This window comes from Phoenix dactylifera, chromosome 5 (assembly GCF_051530095.1).
Source record: "Phoenix dactylifera cultivar Ajwa chromosome 5, Ajwa_hap1_PhDact_Kaust_v1.1, whole genome shotgun sequence".
NCBI lineage: Eukaryota > Viridiplantae > Streptophyta > Magnoliopsida > Arecales > Arecaceae > Phoenix > Phoenix dactylifera.
In genome coordinates, this window is record NC_143194.1 from 35,181,178 (window position 1) to 35,202,418 (window position 21,241).

General features: G+C 37.0%; 1 protein-coding gene across 7 annotated transcripts; it reads right to left on the reverse strand.

The window, feature by feature from the left end:
• Window positions 1–1,085: 1,085 nt before the first annotated feature.
• On the reverse strand, window positions 1,086–17,007 carry LOC103706837 (initiator tRNA phosphoribosyl transferase family protein). 7 transcript variants are annotated; one of them, XM_088722585.1, is made up of 11 exons: window positions 16,974–17,007; window positions 15,041–15,402; window positions 14,566–14,726; window positions 13,026–13,743; window positions 11,260–11,363; window positions 11,039–11,147; window positions 10,877–10,936; window positions 8,810–9,079; window positions 8,447–8,505; window positions 6,095–6,238; window positions 1,086–1,388 (listed from the first exon to the last, which is right to left on the reverse strand). In XM_088722585.1, the coding sequence occupies exons 2-8, from the start codon at window positions 15,393–15,395 to the stop codon at window positions 8,886–8,888; spliced, it is 1,701 nt and encodes a 566-aa protein (XP_088578711.1). In that variant the 5' UTR covers window positions 15,396–15,402; window positions 16,974–17,007; the 3' UTR covers window positions 1,086–1,388; window positions 6,095–6,238; window positions 8,447–8,505; window positions 8,810–8,885. The 7 variants fall into 7 exon arrangements, with proteins under 7 accessions (XP_088578711.1, XP_038985247.2, XP_088578713.1 ...); XM_039129319.3 differs by lacking the exon at window positions 16,974–17,007 and having other exon boundaries at window positions 13,026–13,097; window positions 13,233–13,743; window positions 15,041–15,397; XM_088722584.2 differs by lacking the exon at window positions 16,974–17,007 and adding an exon at window positions 3,995–4,129 and having other exon boundaries at window positions 1,167–1,388; window positions 15,041–15,398.
• Window positions 17,008–21,241: the final 4,234 nt, after the last annotated feature.

The window sequence follows — 21,241 nt, forward strand, 5'->3', positions numbered from 1 at the left end:
ACAATATTTATTATGATACAATTTGCCTCCAATGAAGCTTGATAACCTATCCTTCCTTTGATGGTGGGAAAGGGTGAGTCCTGTGGCTGACATCCGATCTCATGGTTGAGCTGAGTTTAACACCGTAAGGTGTCCTAGGGGTTTGACATTAAACTAGAATTACAACTGTCCATTAGATACTTTTTCCCTTTTTTTGTGTGTGTTTGCGGTACTACCCTTCGGTAAAATTACATGCTGCACTTGCATGCCAATTCCCCGATAAAAGATTAATGCGCTAAGATGCGACAAAAAGGAAGGAGCGCATGCGCTCGATTATGTAGCAACTCCTTTTTGATAGAGGAGTAGAACTGAAAATTTTGTATTAATAAGAAAAAACGCATTCCCTTCCAAATAAAACAAATAAAGGCCGTCCAAACATTTCGTTCAACTGTGGTATTATATCCATCTTTCGTACGATTGCTCCCAAAACATGGAGTGCTATGGTTGAGGATTATCCACGTTCATCAATTATTGCGATGGCCCAGACTAATCTAACGGCTTGTTCCTATCAGAGAACGACTGGGTTAACTCAATCCATGTTGGAAGCCCCCCTTGGTCTATCATCAATAAACACAATTGCCTGGAGGATCTCATTTATCAGGCCTAGAGTGAGAAGACCATCTTGGTACGGTATCCTGTTGCAAAACCAATAAATTTATAGTCCATTTGACATCAGCGAAGAATATTCTTGAATTGCTTGAAGATGAGGGGCTGTAAACCACCAACCAATTCAACTACTGAATACCAAATCCAGTAGTATATGCTGGCTGAGGCCTTCGCTTGCAGGGATATGTGTTGCTTGATGCGCGGCGGGGTAATGCAGATGGTGTGGTTTGAAAGTAGCTGCCAAGTTTTGGTCTAGCTCTTGAATGCCACCAAGCTGCCTCCTGCTCAAGTACTAACGCTACTTGAAGACTGCACATCCCTGATTAATTTTCATTCAGCATCCTTCAAGCATCTCTGTACAGAGGGAAACTATGCGGCAGATTGGACTGCCTGGTGAGATTTTTGTACAGGAAGGGATATATCCCACTGAGCTGGCACAGTTGTTGGTCATAGCTTGAAACTATCAATCAAGTTGCGCATCTGACATAGCTGCACATTCCAAAGAACAGTATCCCAAAACATATACAAGGTACATAGACTTAAACAAAATCTTGAACAATACTAGAAAAATATAAAAACATAATCATCTTTTCAAAATAAGACAAACTAACGCTACCATTAACAAATAATCGAAGTTCTCCAATTATAAATTCCAAATATCTAAGTGCCCAGAGAAATTCTAATTACTTTCCACCTCTCACTAGCAACCTTCATCTTAGCTGAGCACTAAACATCCTGTGGCTCTGAAAAAAAAAAGATATAAAGAAATGATATGAACCAACAGCTCAGCAAGAATCCCCAACCATACACACACTGGCATAAATTATTTAACAGTTAATAATGATTATTCTCCAGCAAATATAACAACTAAAATAAGACTGAAGTATCATTACCATAAAATGCACATTCGAGTTAACCAATACTTTTCTCATATCTCTCATTCAACATGTCAATGTATCAATAAATATCACACAATTAAAACTAAGAATTTCATTCATCACTCATACAAATAAACAGTTCATTTTCATTTTATAATTCCTTTGACAGGGATCCAATTCAACAGACAGTGCACTATGAGTAAAATAGCTTATATTCGAGTTTCGACCATCTACGGTCACATTTCCAACCCATCACAGGGCAACAATAGTGTTACATTTCCAACCTCTCACAGGGCAACAATAATATCCTGGCTAGTCCATAGATCACACATATCCATTTATTGCAAGAGTGAACATCAAATATACTAAGTTATTGCCGAATTTGGACTACCTACAGTCATGTTTTTAGCTCATGACCGGTCAAAGATAATACCACATTTCTAGCCTATGATGGGATAACGATAAATATGACTAGTCCAAAGCACCATACCGACCATCTATTTATGCAAGTCTCAATTTTATTGATACACTATCATAACATCATTATTAAGATGCAAAATATGATCTCCATTTATTGCTACAATACACATGCACATGTCAAAAATGCACATCTATACAAGCAAGCATGCAAAAAGAATTCTTATCTCCACTAGGTAACAAAATCCAAGCTGTGCTAGTCAATCCAAATGTACACCTAATAATTAGCATATTTATAATAATTAGTTAATCACATGAATTTGAAGAACCAATTCATCTATAAATTAACCACCCCATAAGCATAACTAATTTAATTTACTAATTTTCCCAAATTTTCTAGTCTTGAGATTTTCGATGTTCCAAAAATAATCCTAGCCCTCGGATTTTCCACTCTAACCTTGCTCCATGCTTTTTACCTAAATTAAAAAAAAAAACAAAAACTAAAATTTTACCTCAAAGTAGGGGATTTGAGTGTAAAACCCCTAAGATAACCTTTTTGCCCAAATTATCGTTCCCCTACATAAAAAATCAAGACCAATAGAATTAGAAATATAAAAGAATGATGGGAGAAAATGGAGAGCGCTAATTGGGGATTAAAGGCAGACGATTACCCTAGTGGGGAAGGATTTGAGAGAAAAGGGGTGGCTAGATGAGATAATGATGGTTTCGAGTAGAGGCAACAAGGACTACCACATTGGAAAGGTACAATAGGGAGGAGACCACCAGGGAAAGACAGGAGGTACCAGGTCGGCCGGTGGGAAGCCAAGATTGGTCAAATCTAGACGAGTTGGCTTTGGCACCATGAGAGCAACACATGAAATGAAGAAAAAGCAAGGCTTGGTGAGGGCTTGTAATGAAACCCGACATAGAAAGGAAGTCCAATGGCAAACCAGGGGAAATAGAAAGATGAGGAGATGAAAGGGGTAACTAGAGAGAAAAAGATGGAAGAGGCCCAAGGTGGTTCGGCATCCAATCAAGTCCCTTGGCTCGCACACCTGTTGGCTAGGTTAGGGCAGTAGCCGGGTGTTGAAGAGGTGGCACTAAAGGAAGGATAAAATAATAAGAGGAAGGGAGATCGGAGAAGAGAAGAGGAAAGGGGGTCGGAGTTGAGTGTCCGATCACAATGCGGAATCCAGCAAAGAGGCTTGGTCCAATAGATATGGGTCTCGGGCAGCAGTTTTCACGCACGCCCAACCTCGTTCAAGTTTGGACGGGCTTGGTCCAACTTGGCCCAACTGGGTCGAGCCTCACATCCTCCCTTAAAAGAGTTTCACCCTCAAACTTGACATAACCAAGCCCTCATAAAGCTAATCTTAACCCTTATCTCCTCCATGAGTTTCCAAGTAGCCTCCCTCTCAGCATCTCAAGACTTACTCCTTTCTACAATTTGAATTAGATACTCTTCATACGTAAGATCCTCTCAAAGCTGTAATGGCTCAAACTCCACTACATGGCTAGGATCTAATACATACTTCCTCAAAAGTAGTATATAAAACACATTATCTACTCCTTTGAAGGCAGGTAGTAATGCTAATCGGTATGCTACAACAGGCTTCTTAGACTTTCTACCCTCCACTAGCAAGGAAGTCTAAAACGAGATCTCTTTAAATGCCTCACAAAAAAACAAAAAATAGACCGATAACTAGAATAGTTAATGATGGTTTGTCTACATAGTTCAAGCCAAGACTTAGCCCCATAAAGTAGATGGTCCACAATAACATTATGTAAAATGAGTGTCAAGAAAGGAACGGTGGGATTGAAATAGTTGAAACAACCCACGAAGTGGGTGCCTCACAGTAAGAATGACAAGCATTTATATGATAGACCTTGGTTTTTTGGGGAACGAGTTAATCCTAAACCAGTGACCAAGCATATGCTTAATCTAAAAAGGGTCGAGGCATGCTAAGGATTTACAACAATTGAAAATTTAGAACAGCATACTAGGCAAGAGAAGAGGAAAGGAAGTAGTAGAAAGAGAAAGGAGCAGTGAGTACCTAATCTTCTAAGAATCTCAAATTTTGCTTGTTTTGAAAATTAAGCTAATTGATTCAAGTTGTCCAAGCCAAGAATCAACCTTCAAATATACCTTGCATGGTGCCTCGGCCAAAACGGTTTCTCATAGTCGGAATCTATAATTTAAGAGAATGGCAATAAAGTCAAAGCGCTGGTTTCTATCCAAACATGGCAATATGTGATATATAAAGAAAAAAAGAGATGACCAGAGGAATTGCACCTCTCTTTCTATAAGAAAACATGTACTGCATTAAAATATGGGAAAGCCTTGGCTGATTAGCACCAAAAAGATAACCATAACTGAATGCACGGAGTTTCATAAATTAGACAATAACCAGAATTGAATGCATGGAGTTCCGTAAATTAGACTAGAGAGGTCTTGGGGAACAACAATCTAGTAATTTAACCTTGGCCTTTGTTGAGTTTCCTAAACAAAATGCCACCTGAAAAGCAAGATAGACTCCAATAACTTCATTATTAAAGCAACAAAGACATGATAAACATTCCTAGGAACATTAGCAGGGTTGCAAATGAACCAAGCTGCTCAAGCACAACCTGATAGTTACTCGTTCGAGCTATGTGCAGCTAAACTACATACATACGCATGCAAGTATGTTTCTCTCTATCTATTTATCTATATAGATATGTACATATATACATACATACGTACATACACACAAATATCTCTCTATCTATTTATCCGCGGACATAGGCATCTACCTATGTACATACCTATGTAGGTAGATATGCACATACCTACCTGCATACCTACCTACATATGTACCAACCTGCCTATACACCTGCCTACCTACATACACACCTACATACCAACAAACCCACATACCTACATACATGCATACAGACTTACGTACATGCATACATACCCACATACCTACATACATGCATACGTACCTACATACATATGTACCTACCTGCCTACATACCTACATATGTACATACATATGATGGGGTGCATTGTATGCCAAGAATCATTGTTGGATATGTAATCGACCTACATATATGTATACATCCTAAACACTGTAGATCCTAAACACTATCCCTATGTCTTTGTTAGGCATACCAGTTCATTTAGCTAGGGTATTCTAGATTATTTTCAATTAGGGATACGCATGAACCCCACTGTTTGTTTGTGACAAATTCGAGGGTCATGGATTTCATAGACACTGCCAAGAGCTACATCACTCTCTCAGCAGTTAATGGGGAAGCGAATAGTAGCACTAAGTTGGAGGCTATAGAAAGCACAAAAATTCATATATCAAGAGAGTTAAGTCAGTTTTGAGTGGTTCGAGAGAGCATATGCATCTTATCTCTAAGGTTGCCTTTCATGCCTTGATGAAAGTTGATTGGGTATTTTGATACCTAATCTTTTCCTAACAAACAAACATATGTGCGCCCACATATGCGCGCGCGCGCGCGGAGTATATGCATTCATGAAGCTGTTTGTTCATAGTGCAGTTGTATTGTTCAAGAAAAATGGCAGCACAACTTGGGTTACAAAAACCTACACTGAGCTCTGAAGATGACAGAATTCCAAGCATTTATTTAAATTTTTCTTCTGATCAGGAAGTTTTGAGGGAAAATAGCATTTAATACAAAAATTATAGTTGGTATGCATCAGCTACCGGTAGTTCAACGATCTGTATAAATGTAAACATCCAAATAACAAACAATGAACTGAAAACTAACATACAGGATTGATGAGAAACGGTATTGATATCATAAGAAATGTGCTAAAGCAGTACAAGATCTACTTCAGAAATCAAAGAGGAGTTTTCATGCAAACTGTACTTGAGGATCATGGTCTGATTTATGTATTCTGAGATGCACAACTTTTCTTAATTTTATCTTATCTAAAGATAGCAACAAACTCCATAGAAGAACACATGAGAAGAATTGTGTAAACTGGATTTATAAAAGGTAAGGTTCACATAACTAACAACAACGAACTAGAGGATGTTTCTTACAAAGTGATCTCTTACAATACATTTTTCTAGCATGAAAAAGAACAACTAGCTCGACAGTTTATCACTCTATTAAAGAAATAGGGTTCTGAATGTTACCAGACTGTGGTACTTAAGTGTGAGGCACTAAACAGATAGTAATTCATGGATTTGAGAATGCAACTCCAAGGACAGCTAGATGACTGTGCTTTCATGTGGCACAACTCATCAACTTTATCGTATGAAATTTAGCACCCTGCAATGCTGATAAACAGATGAAATTCAGTTGCACATTCCCATTCAATAAGTGTGAGAAGGATGCAAGAAAGGAAGGGGAAAAAAAATGAAAACTTCAAGTAAAGATTGCATAACACCAAAAATAAAAGCTGAAGAATAATAGTATAAGATGGCAAAAGATTATTAATTTTATATACTTATCCTTATTCCCATTCTACAATGAAAACCATTGTGTTACCACTTACTCCAAAGGAAGCAATTTGAAAGCTATCTAAATGCATAGACTTTTATGTATTATCATGTTTCCCATAGCTTCCTTACTTTTAGGGGCGTCCTTTTAGGGAAATTCTTGTTTCTATGTCCAAATACATTTGCTAGTACCAAAAACTGAGGAAAGGTTTCCATGATATGGCAGAGATAATATATTAAGACTAGCTGACTAGGCCTGGTAGAACCAAAACAAAATGCATAATAGAACATTCATAAAGAGGAATAATTTGGCAAATTGGAGGTCACCCCATGAGGTATTTCTTCGAATGCAAAGGTCAATAAACAGAACATGCCAAAAGTAAACTTGCTAATAAGCAGTGAGAAGAGACTTGAAACTACTAAAAATTTGGAAGTTATAGGCCCTGGATTGGAACTAATGGCAAAACAAGAACCACAAAACTACTATACCTAAGGTTGAATAAGATTCTATACTTTCCTATATAACTTAATAGACATGACCAACTTAATTAACCATACCTTTTTTACTTCTATGTTAAAATGAAGCATGTGGACCTCAATATCTGCAGAAGCTAATGTATTATCAACGAAATTATTTCCCCCTCTAATTAATGTAGCGGTATCTGAGAACACCATGCATCTTATTTAAATCAATGTTAATGTTAAGTCTCATATGTTGTATTCTTCTAATCATGGGATATCTAGGAAAACAAATTGTTGATTCCATCAATTTCTCCAGAGAAATCAGAAATTTGAAAACAGTTGTTAGAGATCAGAAAAACAGACATGCCTTCTTATTTTGGTTATGTACAAGTATGCAAACAACCAAACTTGACATGCCATAAGTTTCAGTATTTCAAAACACTTGCATGGTAACTTCTTGAAAGTTAAAAGCACCAAGCTTATGATCATCTAGTTAGCAACCTAGTATGTGTCATGAGTCTATTGCTTGGCTGTTCCATAACAACATTCCCTTAAAAAGATTATTTTCCCACCAAAAGCCATATAATTTTGACATGGTTTCAAAATATACTTGTATTTTTTTTTTGGCAATGTTAACAATTTGATATCTTCGGATTCAGAATTTGCCTCCTGAAATATCCTTTGAATGGTAGACGTCTAAAAATTCAACATAATAAGGTAGAGGACTTAAGTAATTTGAAATTTTTGTAAGAGCAATTTCTTTTCTATAATAGTAGTTTTGTTTTATGAGAACATTTCAACTTACGCACTTTGAAACTTCTATATCATAATTTATTTACTCTTATATAATTGAAACATCTCAAAACACCTGTCAGATGCCCAACATGGATGTTCCGTTGTCAACTCATGTGAAATTTCATGGAATTAAAGAAAAGTGAAGGAAAAGATGCATCATTGCAAAAGCAATAGTTTGGCAAAGCGGATGCTCTCTCACGTGCATTGCAGGTAGCCTCTAGTGGTAAGCTACCTCGATCTTGCTTAGAGTTTAGACATCACAACAAGAATGACTAATAATAGTACAAGCCAAATCTTGATTATTAAAAGATAAGATGATAAGAGCAATCAGATGCATTTTACTTAATAAGGGCATAAAACAAAACTGGCTATATCATTCTTGATTCCCGATTCTCCCTCCACTAATAACAACAAATTGAATTTAAAACCACCCTCATTAAAGGACAATGTCCTAAGTAGTGGATTGTTGCCGAAATGATCCTCCAGATTCAAGTATAGGTGGCAAAAAACAGTTCTTGCCAAGAAGATCGGCACGTTCACCTCTTCTTGCAAGATGGAGGTTATGCTGGTATCATGGGTAGTGTCTCTTGATATCCTAAGTAAATTGGATTATTATGCAATAGAGAAATAAGCATCTTCCAGTTTTAGCAATTACCTTAATTTGCCAGATCTGATTTATAAGTGGAGCAAAAACAGGGTAAAGTAAGGGCCTAGCAGATGCTTAGTCTAGATATACGTCCAAGCCATATTAAAAAGGATGGCATGTAAGTACTTGTGGATTGCACTTACCCTCTCAATTTGCTGGCACATCTTGCTTCATGCACTTCAAAGTTCGATCTTATGAAAACCTGCATGCAAAACTCTAATATATCATGGAAGAAATAATGTGGACAAGTTATGCAGCAGCTGAAGCCACATAGTTTCTCAAAGAACCAGCACGACATTAAATTAGAACAAGTTCAGGCACATCAGCAAAAGATAATAAAACATGAAAGAATAAGGTTAAAAACTTAATACACGCGGAACAAAAAATCTAATATACAAACATGCACTTAAATGTCTCAAAATATTACTCCAAAAATATGTCATTAGTTTGTACAACCATGATAACCAGTTTGGTCGTGTATCTAGTGGCATTGACAAGAAATTTACCATGAATGAGGAAGTGACCAAAATCAGTTTCTCTTGACAGTGCTTTACAAGATATGACAGAAGGCATAGCAGATGCCTAAGCACCACGAACAGCAGGCACTGCAGTGAACAAAGACTCGTTTTTTCGACTGAGAAAACCAAAAACCTGCTTCAGATTCCCTCTAGATGGGCGAGCATTTATTGCATACTTGCAAATAAGTACCAAACGCCTCCTCATCTCCCATTTGGTAATATTTGTGTGCATGAAATACTTGCCACCATCAAAAGAGCCTGAGGAGAAAAGAATAAAATAAGAACTGTAAAGACTAAACAAATTAAAAGCTTTGTTTTATTTGCAATAAAAGTTGTACTCACTAATATGTCAAAGAAGTAAACAAGATCACCATCAGGTATCAACTACAAGGTACAGAGATTTGTGAACAGAAGTATTAATCTTGAAGAAAGACTAAAGAACTTCAAAAGGATGACTAACTCCATATAAAAAGAACATCGCATGCTGGACTGATCTGGTATTGATGTGCTCCAAAAGAATATATTATGACACCTGGGTCTTGCTAGAAAATAACCTATGCATTTCAATATTATGCATATCAAATTAAAGCCTGACATATCAATGTTGTAAAATGCGGTGCATAAAACCACATATGTAGATGCAATCCCAGCCTGACATATCAATGTTTCATTCAAAAATAGTTTCTGAGAATGCCTATCTACGTGCTGTTCATACTTCACGGTATATGGATACATGTCTGCCAGATGTGAAGAAAGAAATTTCTACAATCAATTGAACATTCATTGACCCAAGTGAGAAACAAATACATGAAACTACCACAGATGTGCTTGTGTTAGGAACAAAGGTTGCCCTGAATGCCTGAACATACAAAAGTCATGAAATGAGATCTCAAAACTAGTTATTCCTGTAACCTGAATTATTCTTATATGAACTGCAGAAAGAAGGCTTCTCAAAAAGATGCATTGCAGTCCAATGAGGTGGGGGACTGCAACAAGAAGAGACCACAAGATATACATCAGGTCACTCTAAGGGACGAAAACAACAAACAAGACAAGGTTCAAACAGCCACACCAGTTTGCTCTCTTCAAAGACCCCTCCAATCATAAACAAGAACATGATTCCCAAGTCATCCAAACTGTCAAAAGCTGTCAGCAACCAACTCATGTGTCTGGATTTGGGTTTGTATAAGACCTTTTCTTGGTTAGATCAACTTTGGGTTTAATGCAATTCTATCTGTTTCAATTTTGCATCCCTGGATTAATCCCTGATCCCCTTCAAGATCTATAAATGACACAAGTCATGCAAATTAGAAGTTACTTAAAAAATAATTGTAATCATGCTACAAAATATGAGAATGATTGCTAAAACAGTTTTTTAATTATACTGATGTTATAAGATTGAAACGAAAGAACTGCTTAGCATGTTAAATGCTTAGAAATTGAATATAAATAATTTTATAAAATCTATATATATATATATATATACACACACACACACACACACACACACACACACATACATACATATATAGATAGATAGATAGACAGATTTTATATATACATAGAGAGAGAGAGAGACACACACACACACACACTCTTCCAACGGAATAGCCTAAATAACTCAATGCATACAAATACAATAAAAAGAGAGACCCAGTGCATTAGGCTCCCGCCATAGTGAGGCATGCAGAGAGTTAGACAAACGCAGCCTTGCCCCCATGTGTGTAGAGGTCATAGCGGAGAAACCTTATTGTTGCGCCAAGGCTTGCCTTCCGTTTACATGTACAGAATAAATAAACATATAATAAATGTATAGGTGCTTATAAATGTAAATGCAGCTAAATGACTTGTAGTAACAACCAGCTTGCCATCAACAATGGTAAAAGCTGTTTATATGCAAGCAGCCCAAAATCATAAATAAATAAATAAATAGAGTTCCCATTTCTATAAACATATCAAGATATCACTCAGATATAATAATATATAATTACTTGAAGCACATACGAATTATGGAACATATATATTCCAGGTATTAAACAAAAATAACTGGCATACCTCCTTCGTCAAATAGGGATGACAGAATAGCAAGGCACACACATATGCTAATATCTTCCCCTGCAGTCAAAGTACATAATATAAGTAAGATAATTACAGGATTTTCAGTTGATCAGCTCAATATGCAGGACAGTAATCACAACAACTTGTTCTTTAAACTACCATTATGACAACAAACTAGCATCTTCCTTGCTCTACTCAGGCTTAACTTGGCAAATTCGACTGCTGACAGGAGGTTGTTAATCAAGGAAAACCGATCCTCTTTTGAAGTCTGTCAAAGATCATTTTAAGGAAAACAAGTTGACTATACATTAAACTGTTAAAAATTACAAATTAGAATTAAGGTCCTTTCAAAATAATGAACTTTAGTTCCTGTCACTTACCACTATAGGTAGATGCAAGTAGGAATCAGCGGATGGAAGGCAAAATGATTTGAACTCGCTGTCGCAGTTCAGCACACAGTCAACATCATCAAGCACATCTGGAACTGCATAGCAGAGCATACAATGAATTGCCAAAATAAGATAAGCCTGGTATCCTAAGGAAAAACATATATATAGCATTAATAGAAGAAGTAGAATGAAGGTGAAGACCCTAAAAATGCTTCTTTCCTGGGATAACCCAGAACAAACAGTACTTTCCACACAACTTCAGTTGTTCAAAAAAACATGGCTTGCATTTGGCTGGTCATAAATGAAACATTAGTTCAAAAAAACATGGTATCATGATTTTCTTGATTTCTTTGTAACTGAAGTTGCAGCATTAGTTATCAAGATTTCACACTTCAATATACATAAAAGTAGTCCACATCGATGCATGTTCAATCCTCAAATACTATTTCCTTGATCCTTCACCAATTTCCCAAATGCTTTTTTTTTTTTTAACTCTTCAAATTCTACTTAGGTCCAGTCAAAGAGTGATGAGGAAGCACAGCATAAATACCATTCCCACAGATTCCTTTCACCCTTAAAACACAAAGCAAAGAAATCCCTGAAAGAGAAACTTTGACCAAAGAAGGCATCATGGCCGGACCGCTGACTGGCAGCCCATCTCACTCTTCAATTCTTATTCCCTAGTTAGAGAAAACCACAAAGGTGGTCTCCAAATAATTAAGCATAGTAGTAAATGCATGGTTGATAATATCTCATGCTCTCCTAAGAAGAGGAAAAAGAGCAAGATATAAGCTTGTTCCGCCGCCGCCGCCGCCGCCACCGCCGCCCTATAAGAGTCAAAACAGCAATACCATGTCTCTCTTCTTATAAGTCTCTATCTAACGTGGCAACTCTCAAAAGGACAACACAATAACAATGCAGATGAACTAGGAGATGAACTGGGAGCTGTAACTGGTGGTCTCCAATGCTATTATAGGCGACATTCAGAGTTCTGGTTCTAGATATAAAGACGAAAACAGAGAGAAGAAGGGTATACAAGGGAATGGCAGTTCAATATGAAACAGAACTTTTAAGGTTCATAATCAAAATAATAATAATAATAAATGTTTAATTTGATAAGTTCAGAAGCCATATTCTATTTATCTAGATTTTTTTAAACATGTACAGCACATTGCCTAAATGTTGCATTTTCCCTTTTCTTCATTAGACTTTCAAGCCTTGAAGAATGTCCGAGCAGAGGATTTTTCCTTGGCTGCAGATGCTTAAACATTTTTACTGATAAGGTATGATGATGTGGGCCTATTAGCTTGATCCACCTCTGTATATCATATTCCTGAGCCAAGGAAGCTTGGGAAAAAAATACATATGCCTGTATCTTGCCTGAGTGTCCATGCATCTGGCTGGGGGTTGGGATTTTCTTTTTGGTAGGGGGTAGGGGGTGGTCCAATTGTGTATGTAAGGATTTGTAGGTATATTTTACAATATTCAAATTTAAATTCATCTGAACTTAAAGTCAAACTCAAGCTAAGCAGCGGTGTGACATATCTCAGCCCGTGCAGTTTTGAACTAAAAGTACTGAACTGGCTCAAATGCTAACCATACAGCCTCATCCCCCCAAAAAATAGAGGTGAATCTTTGCAGCCTCAGGGCTTAAATCCAAAGGAAATTAAACAAATTTGAAGAAATGAACATCAGAAATATATGCATATTCAAGTACTTTCCTACAGGATAAAAAAGCAAGGAAAGTAGTAGCATACCATGTAAGGCTGCTGCCACTACAAGATTTGTTGAGCCAAGCCAAAAGATGGGATGCTTTTCATCAGAAGATGCTGCATTCATGGAATTGATGAAAATTTTAGAGCCCATTAACTGACAAGAATTAATAGATTCTCCATTAATATTGGAATGATTTTTTGCCAAGAATTTCTGATGCAGCTTGACAGTAACTTGAGGTGAGTATTCACCCCTTTGTGCCCGATATACCCTTTCCTTTTCAACTATTTCAGCAACTCGTTGATTGCAGAGATCAGGACCAGAATCTATCAGCTCAAATGCATGCTTCCAAAATAGATTAGGTGATAGACCCCGTGCCCAGCTCTCTTCATCATCTCCCGCTCCAGGAATATAATGCCAGCTGAATTCTGACATGGACCTTTGCTGAGCTATTCCATCTGAAGCAGATGCTGAAACCAGGATGATGGGTGTGAAGTCCCAAGAATTACAATCAGGAACTTCATTCAGCCATATAAGAGTCTTTTGAGAAATCCACAAGGGGCGCAGGGGTTTCCTTAAGATTGATGCAAAAGAACCAATATCAGCACCACAAGCTTCCAACTGTTTGGTCCATTCTTCAATGTGTCCCTCTATAGCTGCCTTCTCATTCTCTGGGACCCATAGTGGAAGATGCAGAGAGTTATCCCAATCATCAGAGAGGAGCCTAACGTCGGCCTTTTCATTAGGTGAACAGTATGACTCCTACAAAATAATAATAATTATTTGAAAGTACGCTTTCATACAAAAGATACTACAATTATTATAATCGGACAGATTTTCACAGAGATTCATAATTCGTATGAGCAACATTTTTTTCTTCACATTTTTGCTCTTTATAAATTGATACCAGTTTTCACTATCTTCATATGTTTTAAGCAAAATTTGCCGTACCAGTCAATACCAATATATACTAATCGTGCTGTGCCATACCGTACCAGTATCGAACTGATATTGCAGTACAAAGAGTGTATCAATATTCGGTACGCCAAACAGGCTTGTATCGGGCATACCAATACAATAATAGGATGATACGGGTACAGAGTCCAATATCGAGATGGCATACTTTGGTTTTGAGGATTAGATAATGCTCAAGTTACTTCATTTATGAGAGCCCTTCAAAAAATAGGAGAATAGCACATATAATAAAAGACATCCAATTCATGGGGACCTTTAAAAATTTGGGACATTATAAAAAATGAATATAAGATTAACACGTATCATCTCAAGTGGTATAGTAGAGGCATGAAATAATCGATCTGCATGTTAATGGCATTCAAAGTGACTCGCACCATAAATCATACATTAGATACACAATGAAACAGGCACAAAAGCATATAAAACTAATAAGCTTGTGTAAACCATATGAGGAAGTTACTTAAAATAAAGTCTAAAACGAATGCCAAAAGCGAGCTAATTATGCTTCTGAGAATCTGAGTGCAGTTCTGTTTCAACAGTTTAAAAATAAAAAATAAAACATGGAGAAACATGAAATCAAGAATCCAGTTTACAATAATCTACACTCACCGATTCACCATCTCTTTGGCTTTCCGCAGGCATTCTCAGCAAATAATTCTTGACTGCTCGGTTCAACACACACGTCCATATGGGTATTGTCTTCGACATGCTATCCGGAAACCGTTTCCCCCTACGGGTGGAATCCACTATAATACACCCTCCTCGCTGTCCTACCCATCATAAACAGTAAAATCACCAGAAAATAAACTGAGGTCCCCCATCTAGCATACAAAATTTCACGAAAAAACTGCACAAGATTTTTGACGCCCTAACTGAAAAAACCTACCTTCATTCCCCCTCTACCTTTATCCCCCCTCCGATCCCCTCTTTTTATGAAGAGCCCAAGATTCGAAAAGAAAACCATCACAATCCAATCGAAGACACAAGAACACCTAGATTTCCAAGAAATCCATCTAGAATACAAAAATAACCACGAATTCCGCTATTTCTTGGAAAAAAATGAAGGGGCGGCAGATCGAATTACCGGCGAGGTGGGCCACATGGAGGTTGAGTCGCGAGGTGTTGAAGGACCAGTTGTTGGTGTGGCCATCGGTGGACTTAAAGTAGCAGGTGGCTTCGAATCGGGGAGTGTACCAGAGGCCGCAACGGAGGTTGGCGAGAAGGGGTAGGTCCGGCCAAAGCCCGGCGATCTCGGCGACAAAGATGGAATCCTCGTAGATGGAGCGGAGAGCATTGTAGAGGCGGGAGTTCTCCCTCTTCTTTATGATCCTCGTCGCACGGTAGATGCTCAGCCTCTCGTCCGCCGCCATCGCCACCGCGCCTCCAAGAAAGAAAGACGGAGAGGACCCCTCCCGGTGAAATACATCTCCTTCTGGCATTTAGGCCCTGTTTGGGGGAGCTTTTGGAGGGCCAGAAAGCACTTTCTGGCCCTCCAAAAGTACTTTTAGATGAAAAACTGTGTTTGGTAAATTTTTCAAAAAGCTGTTTCAGCTTTTGCGGAAAGCTGAAAACAGCTTTTGGGAGGAAGCTCTAATTTGGAGCTTTTGGGAGGAAGCTGTTTCAGCTTTTTTGGAAAGCTGTATTTTTGACAAAAATGCTCATATTAAAATAACATAATTTCATAGTTTGTCCCTTTATAAACCTAAAAATCTGCTAGAGCCAAGAACCCTAGCCGTCAGACTCCCTTTCGTAAGAAAATGTATTTTTCTTTTCAATTTTTGTATGCATCTCTTCAACCACATTTTAGAAGAAAAAAATTTTAATCCTTTTCCATACCTTCCAAAATCAATCTATTGTTTTTTTTTTATCATCAACCTCGCGGCCCACGCTGAGGTCCTCCTCGAGCGTGGACCACGAAGAAGAGCCTCTGGACCGCAGAAAATTATTTTATGAAAAATTATGAAAAATTATTATGAAAAATTATTTTATACTAATAATTATAATATTTTATACCTTTATTTTTGTGTGATACTATAAATATAATATCATATTATATTATATCATAATACATTAATATGCTATGTTAAATAATTTAATATTATGTTATATTATGAAAATTTAATTTATACTAATAATTATAATATTTTATACCTTTATTTTTTATTATACTATAAATATAATATCATATTATATTATATCATAATACATTAATATGTTATGTTAAATAATTTAATATTATGTTATATTATGGAAAATTAATTTATACTAATAATTATAATATTTTATAACTTTTATTATTGTATTATACTATAAATATTATATTATATTACATTACATTATAATACATTAATATGTTATTTTAAATAATTTAATATTATGTTATATTATGGAAAATTAATTTATAATAATAATTATAATTTTTTATACCTTTATTATTGTATTATACTATAAATATTGTATTATATTACATTACATTATAATACATTAATATGTTATTTTAAATAATTTAATATTATGTTATATTATGATAAATTAATTTATACTAACAATTATAATATTTTATACTTTTATTATTGTATTATACTATAAATATAATATATATTACATTATATCATAATACATTAATATGTTATGTTAAATAATTTAATATTATGTTAAATTACCAAATATTAATTTACTCTAATAATTATATTACTATTATGCTATATTAACATAATATTATTTTATATTACAATAATATTATACTATATCGTATATTTATGTATTAATTTATGTTATGTTTTATTATGTTCTGTTGTATAATACTATGCAATGTCTTTTATGGTAATTTTGTCATACAAAAGTACTTTCTCAGTTTGTTTACCAAACACAAAACAAAGTACCACAGCACTTTACGAATGTAGTTACCAAACAACAAACAGCTTTTTATAACAGCTCTACTTCAGACAGCTCTACTTCCAACAGCTCTACTTCTAACAGCTCTACTGCCAACAGCTCCCCCAAACAGGGCCTTATACTGTCAGGGCGAAAGCCCTCGCGTTTCGCTGACGCGACTTGTAAAAGCGGCATAGCCGACTTATGAGTTGTGAACTTATGGCAGGGAAACTTATCGAGAGGTCCCTCGTTGAAAATAAATTACTTGAAAACCGCCATTAGTTGACGCTTCATTTTGAGTTACATTCGGCGAACCCTGCCGGCTTCGGCTCGTCTTGAGAATTATTTTTAAATCCCTAATTTGAAATTTAATTTGATCTGTATGACGATAACATAGTTAAAAATTTTCTGGTTAAAATCTTACACAATTACGCTGAGCTCAGAAGGAACGGAGAATCGTTAAAATCTCTTACTTTAGTATTAAACGATCACTTTCTCTTGATGGAAATAAATAATTGAGATTTGAAATGAGAGTAGGAATAGGACACTAACAGATGTGCTTTATCAATTCATATTACCTCATGGAAAAAAAATAATGATTGAGCCATGTCATGATATAAAAGATCTCATCAGGAAAAAATTGAGACATTTTGTTAATTAAAAAAGCAACCCCTATGTGTAACAAAATATAGGATACTTAATTTGTGGAGTTGTAGTTGCTTGATTCTAGCAGAAAATTTTGGCCACACTTGAAACTCTCAACATCGGCTTACAAATAGGAAAACAGGCAAAGAGTAAGATAGAGATAAGTTAGATATAGAATATAATGGAAAAAATATTGGTTATCCTAATCTCAGGTTGTTTCGATCTTATTGACCTCGATCATAACAGAAGAGAATGACTTTGGTACTGGCCGACCTACCATTCTAGTTGGTCCTGCCTATAAGTAACACCAGAGATAATTGAATGAGCTGCAATAGCAGTTTTAGCAATGATTACACCAATATAGCAGCAAAAACATGTTCAGCACGATTATTGCGCACGTCAAACATGGAAAGTTGTTACCCTGCCATTAATATACGATTAGCTATTATAGTGTAGTTACAACATTTTTTAATGAATCAGGTAACGTACACCGCTCTCATCTTATATATAGAGATGATAGGGGATCCTTGGATAAGAATTCTTAAACTTTCGCTTTCTCTAGAACACTGCTCTGTATTCAATCTCTCTTTCTTTCTTACTATTGCTCTAGATCACCACTAACTTAAGCTTCGAAGAGTCCTCCGTCAGAAACCTTCCGACAAGTGAACTTCTGTGCAGGTTAATCTCCTACCTTCTTCCTCAGTTTTGGCTAACCTCATCGTACCTCAGTATCAATTGACCTTGGCATACCTTGGTCTCAACAGACTTTAGCACACCTTGGTGGTAACCAATCTCAACTCAGATCCTAGCAGCAGCATAACAGAAATAGTAGATGAAATTTTAGAAAAGAAAAAATTATGCTTCTACCAGAGATGGTCAAGAGTTTGCCCTTGTTGAATAGATGGAGATTTGGTTTGTTTTTTTTTTTAAAAAAAAAAACTTCATGTATATTGATGTCATCTGCTTCGCACCTAAAATTAGGTCAAGAATCTTAAAACATGAACATATGTTCAAATATATGATGGATGAAGACCTACGGTTGGCCACGCCTTCATTAATTTTTACCAAAACATTGATATAAATCATTATTTCTTGTTTTAGTCATTTAATATATAATCTACCATTTGTATTTGTAGAGCTTGTGTTTTGTAATGCACTAATTGTTAGCAGGTATATCCCACATATCTGGTGCACAACATAATCATGCACATTTTATAAGATTTGAAATTTAAGGATATTTCTTGTCGGGTAAATGTTTTTCATCTTGGAATCTCTAGCAAAGAAAAGTATTTGGTCGAATGTGGTTTCAATTTTCCTATAACTTTTAAATCCTTTATATTAAGAGAGAGAATTATTGCTATTTGTCATGTAGCAATCAAATCCCAATAGAATAGTGCAAGAAGATTGGCAGGCATGTCATCAATTTTGGATAATTCTACTATGTTGTAAACCCATTAAAGAAACTGGCTATTCATGTCATCTGTCAATTTCTCTACCCCGAAGGTTCCAAACTCCTCTTGCGAGTTCTTTAATCCAATACTATTGCTATTTTCCGGTCTTTTTATTATTTCTAGGTAGCTGCCCCCCTCTCTATTCAAACCAATTTGAAAGAAAAAAAAAATCAATCCGTTTTCTTTTGGAATATACCTCTACCCAACGGAAAAGTATGGCTGGAAATGGGCCGGGCCGGGCAGGCCATACTTCTGTCTAAACTTGGCCCATTTTTTTTGATCTTCGAGCCAACTTGGGCCCACAAAATTGTAGAACACTCGAGCCCGGTCCGAACCTAATTGGGCCAGCTATATTCGTTTTAGCTATTGATTTAAATGGAATTAATATAATAAAGTAAACAAATTAAACTGAGGAAGGCATTAAAAAATATTCTCACAATTGCTAAATCTTGAAAAAGCAGCTTTAATCCCTTGTTTGCATAATGCACGCAGATATTTCTTCCATCCAGCAACTGAAACAATATAAGAAAGTGTACATTTCTTTCATGACAATTTGAACAAACAACACAAACATATACATGGAAAATGCAGTTAAAAAAAAAAAACAATTCTTCATCTCATCATAGATTTCATGATTCACTTATCAGGTTATAACTATATGTTGCTACTATAATTTTTCTATCATCAAGAAGGTTTCTAATACACCAACTTAATCATCTTTGGTCAGAGCCAGCCCAACCCTTAGGCGATTGAGGCGGTCACTTAAGACCCCGGCTGAAAGAAGGCCCACTGCAGGAAAGGTCTCAAAGACAAAATGGAAAAAAAAGGTCCCCTTTGTGAGTTCGCCTTAGGCCGGCCCACTGCAGAGAAGGCCTCAAAGATAAAACGGCCTTAGGCCTCCAAATATATTGGGCCGCTCCTGTCCTTGGTGTTCAATAGATGCCACCTTGCACTCAAAATGCCCTGTCAAATTGCTAGCATGCAAAATCATGGACGTACATAGTTGTTTCCCTTCCCCTCCTAGTCATCTGAGGTTACCTTTTTCCCCTTCTCCTCCTTACAGTGGACTTGATACAAGAGCTCACAGACTTCCTACACAAATAATACATGCAGACTTATTCTGCCTAAGCTATTTGACTGTAACCCAAATAATCTATATTTGCCCTGGCTGAACCTCCGACATCCGTCACCGCCAACCCCACCAAGGCAGGGCATTGACACCATCAGTAGCAACAAGAATATCAGGGCTGGTGATGGAGGTGGGCTTCAGCACCATCAACGTTTGGCTTAATAAAAAAGTAGCCGGGCAAGGCCAATCATAGTAAAAACGAAGATGAAAGAGAGTGGAGAGAGAGATCACGATACCTAGGGTCCTAAATGGAATTGTGGTCAACCGACGATATTGGGCTCGTCTTCACAATTGAACGGCTGCAGAACAACGATGAGGAACAAGCTTCAAGAAAGATCGACGACTGAAGACTGGCGAATGGCGATAAGGGACTATCGGATTGGATTTTGGAGTGGCCGTGGAGGCGGAGTGACAAGAAATCAAGGACAAGGAGAAGTGGAGAACAAAGAACCTAGGCTTCGATTTGAGAGCGGGAAATCGGGAGTCAGAGAGTTTGGGACTCTTCTAAGAGAAGAGTGCCCAACTAATCCACTTTGAGGCTAAATGGCCGAACCTAAATTCGGGTTGAGCCTCAAGAGAATGGACCTATTTTGGAACCGAATCAGCCTGAGTTCAGGCTTAAAATTAAGTTCCGTATCAGGCTTTATCCGAGCTCAGATTCGGGTCGGGCCAATGATATATTCAAGCCCGGCTTGAAAAATAAATGAGTGCTATAATTAAGCTCAAATCCGGTTTGAAATTTTTTTAGACATAGCCCATAGCCCAACATGAAGTCGGCCCGGCTCGATAGGCTTTGGGCCAATATGAGTCCATTTTTAGCCCTACCAGGAAGCAAATAGGGTCCAGTCGCCTAAGGTAGACCACCTGATCATCTGGTGGATCAATATCGATGTCAAGTCCACCGCCATACTATTTAATGAGCCGAGCAGAATGCTCTTATCAGCAATGTTCGGGCGGCCTTTCCAAGTGGTCAAGGCACACGTGGTGCCGTATCTTATCAGCTCCATATCGTCGGGGATTGATGTTGGTTCAACGGTGGTGTTGTCCTATCACCATGAGTTTCTCGACCATATCGTCGGGGATTGATGTTGGTTCAACGGCGGTGTCGTCGGGGATTGGTGTTGGTTCAACGGGGAGTCTTGCGGTGTCGTGGGGCTGGTCTGCTTCTGACCTATTTAACTCGACC

Excerpts from the sequence above, each read along its gene's own strand:
- LOC103706837 (XM_088722585.1), bottom strand. The coding sequence starts at position 15,395 with ATGCCAGAAGGAGATGTATTTCACCGGGAGGGGTCCTCTCCGTCTTTC. Across the intron at positions 13,744-14,565 it reads GCCAAAGAGATGGTGAATCG|GAGTCATACTGTTCACCTAA; the intron begins GTGAGTGTAGAT and ends ATTATTTTGTAG. Across the intron at positions 9,080-10,876 it reads ATCCCTATTTGACGAAGGAG|GCTCTTTTGATGGTGGCAAG; the intron begins GTATGCCAGTTA and ends TTTTCTCCTCAG.